The sequence below is a fragment of the Theropithecus gelada genome, chromosome 15 (assembly GCF_003255815.1).
Source record: "Theropithecus gelada isolate Dixy chromosome 15, Tgel_1.0, whole genome shotgun sequence".
NCBI classification, from domain to species: domain Eukaryota; kingdom Metazoa; phylum Chordata; class Mammalia; order Primates; family Cercopithecidae; genus Theropithecus; species Theropithecus gelada.
This window is the reverse complement of record NC_037683.1, coordinates 105,353,267-105,361,824: the sequence shown is the minus strand read 5'-3', so window position 1 is coordinate 105,361,824 and position 8,558 is coordinate 105,353,267. Positions and strand designations below refer to the sequence as shown.

Sequence of the window (8,558 nt, the reverse complement as noted above, 5' to 3'; positions counted from 1 at the left end):
CCTCCCACTGCACCCCATCTCCACTGGGCCCTTCACATCCCCCACCTCCCACTGGGCCCTTCATATCCCCCATCTCCCACTGCACCCTTCCCATCCCCCACCTCCCACTGCACCCCATCTCCACTGGGCCCTTCACATCCCCCACCTCCCCCTGCACCCTTCACATCCCCCACCTCCCACTGCACCCCATCTCCACTGGGCCCTTCACATCCCCCACTTCCCACTGCACCCTTCACATCCCCCATCTCAACTGCCCCCTTCACATACCCCATCTCCTGCTGCAGTCAATGACATATCCCACCTTTCAATGCACCCTTTCCATTCTTCATTTTTCACTGCAGCCATTACATACCCCATCTTTTACTGCAGCCTTCACATACCCCACCCCATCCTCTTGGGCCTCCTTCGTACTCCTTGAATATCTCAAGGCTATTTCTATCTTGGGCCTTTAGCTGCTGTTTGTTTTTTATTTTTCTTAGCTTGCTTGTCGTTCTAATCTTTGCGTGAATCACTTCTTTGCATTTACTATTCAGCTTTTTTTTTCTCGGTTTTACTTAATCAAATGAGCTAAAATAGGCAACCCCCTCTAGCACATCTTCCTGTTTTATTTTCTTCATATCACTTAATCTAAAATATTTTTAAATTTGTTATTTCATTTAATCTGTCACTTTCTACTAAAAATTATCTATATCATTAGCATGTAAAAGACAGCACCAGGATAGCTGAATAGATGAGTGAATAGATCAGTGATTGGGTTAGTAAATGGGTGGATGGATGGATGGAGGGATGGATAATGGATGGATAGAAGGATGGGTTACTGCATGGATGGAAGGATAAGTGGATGGATGGGTGGATGGATGGATGGATGGATGATATTTGAGTTGGTAGATGGATGTTTGGATAGATGTGTAGATAGAAGGATTGGTGAGAGGGGATAGATGAAGTGGATGGATGTGTCAATAGGTGGAGAGCAGGATAGGTGGGTGAGTGATGGAGGGCTCGATGGAGAGATGGATGAAAGGATGGATGGATGGGCAAATGTGTGAAAAGTGAGTGGATGAATGGGCATGTGTGGGAAGATAGGTAGATGGAGGAATGGGTGAGTGAGTGGATGGGATGATGGGTGGAGAAGAAAGGTTAGTGATAGATGGAGGGAGAATGGATGGGATGGTTCATGAAAGGATAAGTTGGTCAGTGAATAGTTGCTAAGTCCCGATAAATGAGTCATGTGTTGGTGGGATTTGCCTCTTGTAGAATAAGAGGTGGATCTATTGCTATGAGAGAGGTAGAGGGAATAGGATGACTATGTGCAAAGGTTTGATAAAAAGAAGAGAAGCTTATCAAGGATGGGTAGCAGAGTGAAGCAGCGTTTAAAGCTCAGCAGTTCTGAGAAAACCTATGTTTGGAGGGTTGTGGTTAGCAGTCAGGCAGAGTAGGGGCTCAGAGTAGCCTGAGCTTTCTTAGTTAACCTACAGGGCATGTCACTGACCTCCCCCTTATCTCTGCAGTGCAACTGTCACCACCCTTCTATCTCCAGGAGGGCAAGGTGGGCCTCATTGAGAACGCACTCTGTAATACCTTATATGGGCAAAGAACTGGCCAAGGCGAGACCTACGCTGTGCATGAGGAGATGCTGTGTGTGGGGGACTTCTCGACAGGAAAGTCCATCTGCAAAGTGAGTAAGGTCATTTCCACTCTTCCTTTGCATATTCTCTTGGCCTCAGTTTCCCTTGGGACGGGTCTCTGTGTTGCCTCTGCTCTCTTTGTGGAGTCCCGTGGACTTCCTGTTTCCTCTCCTCTGCGTGTCCTCCTGGGCTCCATCCCTCAGAAGTCTCCCCTAGACTAGCCCCTTCCCCAGCCCATCGCAGCAGGGACATCTGCTGGAAGGATCCTCAAACAGCATTTTTTAATATATTTTAAACTTTTCATTAAAGCATAACATATATACACAAGAGTACATAATTAATAATATATAGTACATAATATATAGTTTGATGAACTTTCCTACACTGACACATGTGACCAGCACCCTAGAAGCACCCATGTGCCTCCTTATCACTAACACCCAAGGGTAACCAACACCTTCACTTTTAACACCTTATATTCTGAACTTCCTGTAAGTGGAATTTACAGTCAGCACTCTTTCGTGTCGTAACAGTGTATTTCTGAGATTCGTCCATACTATACACGTTGTTACGGTATGTTCCTTCTCATTGCTCTATAGCGTGCTGTTGTGTGAACTGAATTCTACATTGGATAATGTGAGTAGTTTCCAAGTTGGAGGTATTATGAGTAGCTGTGCTATGTGCATATTTGTATTTGTCTTTGGGGCACAGAGGAATATATTTTATGACATAGAAGCCCATGAGTAGAGTTGCTAGATAAAAAGGTGTGTCTGTGTGTTCAGCTGTGGCAGAGGATGGCAAACAGCCTTCCCTCTAGCAGAGGATGAGAGCTTCTTTTTTCACCAACATTTATTCCTTTTCATCTTTTCTGATTTTGGCCATTTTGGTGAGTGTGTAGTGGTTTTTGGCTTAAAATTTTTTGTATGTTTATTATTATTAGATATCTTCTATGAAGTTTCCCTTCAAGTCCTTTTTCTCCTCTCATTTTTCTGTTGGGTTGTCTGTCTTTTTCTTCTAGGAGCTCTTTATATATTCTGTACATAAGTTCATTGAATTGAGGCCCAGGGAAGAAAAGTGGTTAGTCTAAGTGAGGCAGCACAACCTGGGCCCAGGTGTTGTGACTCCAAGGCCAACCCTGCCTCCACAACCTCTCCCACAGGTTGTAGCCTCCTGAGCTGACATCTGTGGGCTGAGCTTTTGCATAGACACCACTGTGGGGCAGACAGGAAAGCGCTGGGACCCTGGAATGAGAGACATTGCTTCACCACATGTACCTGCCCTGTGACCTGGGATATTCTCTTCACCTCCTGAGCCTGGGTCCTCATCAGCTGTGTGAGGATTCCAAGGCCTCCTCCATGAGGTGGTTGGAAGGATAGCGTCCACTTGGAACCTCAGAGTGTGACCTTGTTTGGAAATAGGATCTTTACGGATGTAATTAGTTAAGAATCTCAAGGTGAACCCATCCTGGATTTAGGGTGGGCCCTAAATTCAATGACTGGTGTCCTTAAAAGAGGGGGAGAGGCCATAGAGACACACATGGAGAAGATGGCCATGTGCGGACAGACGTGGAGAGGGCAGGGATGCCACCACGAGCCAAGGAATGCCTGTGCTGCCAGAGGCCGGAACAGCCAAGGGAGAGTCCTCCCCTAGAGCCTTTGGAGGTAGTGTGTCCCTGGAAGCACGCTGCCTTCAGATTTGTGGCCTCCAGAACTGTGAGAGAATACGTTTCTGTTGCTTCTAAGCCACCAAGGTGGTGGCAGTGTGTTATGGCAAGCCCTTGGAAATGAATATGCTTGTCTAAGGCCACAATGCTAGCAAAACTATAGATTGAAAACTAGCACCAGGTCTCTCCTGCCCCCTAGTCTGAGCCCTGAATCCCCCGGCCCATGGGAAGGGTTCATTGGCAGCACTGTTTTCGATATCGCCAGGCAGGCTAGCTGAGTAGTGGGAGGGAGCTCGGCCCATCTGCCTGCCCAGCAGGAGCCGGCTCCAGGCTTCTTGGTTTCCTGTCCACGTCCACATACTTTATTGTTCCTCCTTTCTGGCTGTGGCCTGGCCCCTTCTCCTCACAGAGTCATCTGTACCCCAGGAGGAGCAGGGAGCCTGCCCAATGCCCAGCCCTGGTGGAGCTCAGCCAACAAGTCCTTAGTCCAGCTCCCTTCCAGCCTTGTTCTCCATCAGCCTCTCTTGCGAAGGCCATGTCCCTGGAGCCTCAGGGCCAGCACACTTTGCCTGCCTGCTGGACATCCCACAGTGCCCTCTAGTTCCTTGCCCAGCCTGAGAACACCGCTGAGGTGGACATCTCCTGAGCCTTTCAGTCACCACTGCCTGTCTGTGAGATTCCATCAGGATTCATCTCCTGCTGAGTCGTCTGCTGTGGTCCCCGCCTCCATCCCGTGGCTCTCTTCTCTTCCCTGCATGGAGCACGCAAAAACAGCTTTGAGGGGAGACAGAGCTGCAGGGTGACTCAGTGCTCAGACTGTGGGCAGGACAGAACTGGTTGCAGTCTTCACTCTGTCACTTGCATGTGCTGTGACCTTAGCCAAGTTTTCTCACCTGTGCAGTGGGCTTGCTAACAGCCTCCACTTCATAAGGTTCCTGTAGAAAATGTAGCACCATGCCTGGCATTAAGCAGGTGCTTAATAAGTGTTGGCTTCCATGTTCTTGGCCTTGCCTGTTTTCCTCTATCTAAGTTGCACTCATTCTTCTGGGCCTATCTTAGACCTACCCTTTCACTCAATGTGGAATTCACCACCAGGCCCACCAAGTTACACGTGGCTTCCTCTGTCTCCACAGTAGTCATTAATGTTGGGACTTCCTCTGCCTACTCAGAGCTCCCAGGGGTCAGGGCCAGGAGACCCTTGGAGTCCTTCCCATCTCTCCCAGACTGGCCCAGAATCAAGCGTGATGTTGGCAAGCAGGTGGTTCACCTGCATGGATCGCTGAGGCCTGGAGTAGCCAGGGACCATTGTCTGGAGGGCCAGGCCTCCTCTTGCCCTCAAACAAGCTGGGTGGGTACTCCGAGGAGGGAAGCACTGAGGGCGTATCTGAGACAGCGAAGGCACTTTCCACTCCCAAGAAGACCCCGGGCATGAATTTGCCAGGGCTGCAGGAGCAAATCCCCACCAACTGGGCAGCTGAGACCACAGATGTCTATTGTCTTGCAGTTCTAGAGGTCAAAAGTCTAAAATCAAGGTGTCAGCAGGGTTGGGTTTTCTTCTGGAGGCTCTAGAGGAGATTCAATTTCCTTTTCCAACTTCTAGAGGCCGCCCGCACTCCTGGGCTCGTGGTCTCTTTCTCCATCTTCAAAGCTGTCAGTGTGACCTCTGTGTCTGTTGTCATATCTCCTTCTCTGACTCTGACCCTCCTGCCTCCTGCCTTCCCTTATAAAGAACTTTGTGATGATGTTGGGCCTTTTGAGACACTCCAGAATAATCTCCCATCTCGAGTCTTCACTCCAGCTGCAAAGTCCCCTATGCCATGTAAGATAACACAGTCACAGGTTCCAGGGATGAGAATGTGGATGTCTTTGGGAGCATTCTTTAGTGACGGCACCATGTCACCCCTCTCTCTCCCCTGGCCTCCACTCCCCCAGCCCAGGCCCCTCCCTGTCAGTGTGCTGTCTTGCTTCTCATCAAATGGAGAAGATGAAGCAATGAGAAGCTCGCTCCTCTTGGCCCCACATCTGCCCACCCCGATCTGCCCAGTCTCTCCCCCTTGCCCTGATGGCTCACCCTGGGCCAGCCCATCCTTGAGCATTGGGTCGCTAGGGCCTTTCCCCTGCTCCTGTGTCCCCTGCTCTCCCTCTCATGCCTCCCACATCAAGGCATGGCAAAAATCTTCCCCAGCTACTGCCCATTTCTCCACCTTTCTTCCCTGAAGACTCCTCCCAGGGCTGACTGCACTGAATCACCCAATCCAGGCTTGTCCCTCTCATGCCACCAGAGCCACTTTGTCTGCAGCCTCTGCCTTGCCAGAGTCACTGCTCCCTTGACGCATCAGATTGCGCTCAGCTCCTGCTGCCAGGCCCCAGCCGCTCCACTCCCACTTTTTGCTACCAGCTGCCTCTGGGGAGATAGCAGACTGGAGGCCCCCCGGAATCACCCTGAGCACAAAGAAAGAGGAGTTAGCTTCGGGGGCGGGGGCTGAGTGACACCAGGTGGCACGGTCGGACGCTCTGTGCCTCTGCTCTCTGAGTCAGGGTCCCACTGCAGACCCACCAGATAGAAATCTCCAGGCATCAAGCTCCTGAGCTGACCCTCAGAGTGGATAATTATGGATCTGAATCTATCACACGTGGACCCACCCTCTGCACTCTACCCCTGGGACAACGCAGTGCTTGAAGCCTAGAGGGGACAGCTGTATGTACAGGGCCTGAGAGGGGCTGGGCCTCCCAGCCTCTCAGTGCTGGAGACCCCGGAGCTGAGTTCTCAGCCTTCTTCCTTTTGTCTCCACACCTTTTCCCTGTTGTGAGAAAAGGCCAGAGTCCACAAGTCCTTTGGCTCCTCCTTCAAAATGCCATCCCAAATCTGATCATTTCTTCCTTCCTGTAGTTGCCTCCCTGGTCCCTCCTCTCTACCTAGTGCTCAGCAACTATTCTTTCTCTACATGGCACCAGACTGATGGTTTAAACAGGTGCTGTGTCCCCCACCCTCCAACATACAATTCTCCAAGCTGCCTCTCTGTGGCTCTGGGACCTCCCTCTGCCCACTCGCTCCCTACCGCAAGGCTTGCCCCGTCCTCTCCTGATTTATACCAACTGGGCCCTCTCTTCTGGACCTCACAGAGTGGGTTCTGTTTCCTACTTTCAGTGTAAGCTCAGGAAAGCTTTTTGTGATCCATGGATATGAAATGTCCTCCCACTTCCATAGGGTCTGTTGGCTTATTTATCTAAGCACCATGGGGAGGGGGTTTGTCTTCTCCCCGTGTTTCCCAAGAGCAGTGCCTGCACTGGATGCCCCAGATGCACACTGGACTAATGGGTGGAAGAGCCGGCTGTGGGCCCTGCCTCCCACCACCCTGAAGATGAGACCCTTTCCCCTTCCCCTTCCCCTTTTTCTTTTTCTTTTCTTCTTTCTTCTTCTTTCTTCTTTCTTTCTCTCTTTCTTTCTCTCTTTCTTTCTCTCTCTTTCCTTCCTTCCTTCCTTTCTTTCTTTCCTTCCTTCCTTCCTCTTTCCTTCCTTCCTTCTTTCTTTCTCTTTCTTTCTTTCTTTCTCTTTCTTTCTTTCTTTCTTTCTTTCTTTCTTTCTTTCTTTCTTTCTTTCTTTCTTTCTTTCTTTCTTTCTTTCTCTCTCTCTCTCTCTCTCTCTCTCTCTCCCCTTCCCTCCCTCCCTCCCTCCCTCCCTGCTTGCTTGCTTGCTTGCTTGCTTGCTTGCTTTCTTTCTCTTTCTTTCTTTCAGAGTCTCGCTCTGTTGCCAGGCTGGAGTGCAGTGGCATGTTCTTGGCTCACTGGAACCTCTGCCTCCTCGGTTCAAGCAATTCTCCTGCCTCAGCCTCCCGAGTAGCTGGGAGTACAGGCACATGCCACCACGCCCAGCTAATTTTTGTATTTTTAGTAGAGACAAGGTTTCACCATGTTGGCCAGGATGGTCTCGATCTCTTGACCTCGTGATCCGCCTGTCTCGGCCTCCCAAAGTGCTGGGATTACAGGCGTGAACTACCATGCCTGGATGAGACCCTTTCTTTGGGTCTCACTTTTTGGCCCATGATATAGGGGGCTTTCAACTGCATGATCTCACCCTGACAGCATTTCAGGACTCCAGTAAATCCCAGCAACTTTCTGGAGACCACTGCCTGCTTCCCTAGTGCTGTGGACTGTCTCCATGGGGCCTGGGCATGGGCACTTTCTAAAGATACTTTACCAAAAAGTTGAGAGAAAACCAAAGGCCCAAATGAACAAAAAAAGGAAGGGGCCCCCGGAGGGGATGCTCTGCTGCAGCTTAGGGTTCACAGGAGCTGTGCTCTGCACAGAGCTTTCAGCTGGCTGTGCTTTGCCAGCAGACTCGGCCCCTCTCAGGCCCTGTACATACAGCTGTCCCCCTCTAGGCTTCAAGCAGTGTGTTGTTCCGGGTGTAGAGGGCAGAGGGTGGGTTCACATGCTAATAGATTCAGATCCATGATTGTCCTGAGGGTCAGCTCAGGAGCTTGATGCCTGGAGATTTCTATCTGGTGGGTCTGCAGCGGGACCCTGACTCAGAGAGCGGACGCAGAGCGTCCGACTGTGCCACCCGGTGTCTCAGACACACTCAGCCCCCAAAGCTGACTCTTCTTTCTTTGTCCGCAGGGTGATTCCGGGGGGCCTCTAGTCTGCTACCTCCCCAGTGCCTGGGTCCTGGTTGGGCTGGCCAGCTGGGGCCTGGACTGCTGGCATCCTGCCTACCCCAGCATCTTCACCAGGGTCACCTACTTCACCAACTGGATCGACGAAGTCATGAGGCTCACCCCTCTTCCTGACCCCACGTTGGCTCCTCACACCCGCTCTCCACCCAAGCCTCTGAGGGCTGCTGGCCTGCCTGGGCCCTGCGCAGCCCTTGTGCTGCCACAGACCTGGCTCCTGCTGCCACTCACCCTCAGGGCCCCATGGCAGACCCTGTGATGACCACAGAGCCCCTTGACCCCTTCTCTCTGCTTAGGCCTGGGTGTCCATGCTGGACCCTCCCTCTCCCCAGCCCACTGTCCCTCTAAATGGTTCCTAATCCTGGCTTTTCTGTCTGTCAACTGCCATTCCCCAAATCAAGCTTGGCAACACAAAACCAAACCCAATAAAAGTCATCTGCTCCTCCTCCACCCCGCACCGCAGTCCCAGGCCCCTCCTTCTCCTTAGTGCTTGCCTTTTCCATAGGATTCATTGTCTGACTCCCAGGGCAGAAACCTGCGACCTCACAGAGAGAATCTCAACTGTGGGCTCCTAGGAGGAAAGCAGGGGTTGGGGGG

General features: G+C 51.3%; 1 protein-coding gene across 1 annotated transcript in view; it reads left to right on the top strand.

Moving 5' to 3' along the window:
* PRSS47 (serine protease 47) overlaps window positions 1-8,220 on the top strand; it is a 20,138-nt gene extending 11,918 nt beyond the window's left edge. Inside the window, 5 exon segments of the mRNA XM_025358891.1 lie at window positions 913-924; window positions 7,642-7,661; window positions 7,663-7,747; window positions 7,750-7,793; window positions 7,909-8,220. Of these exon segments, the coding sequence (XP_025214676.1) occupies window positions 913-924; window positions 7,642-7,661; window positions 7,663-7,747; window positions 7,750-7,793; window positions 7,909-8,220 (473 nt within the window).
* The last annotated feature ends 338 nt before the right edge of the window (window positions 8,221-8,558 follow it).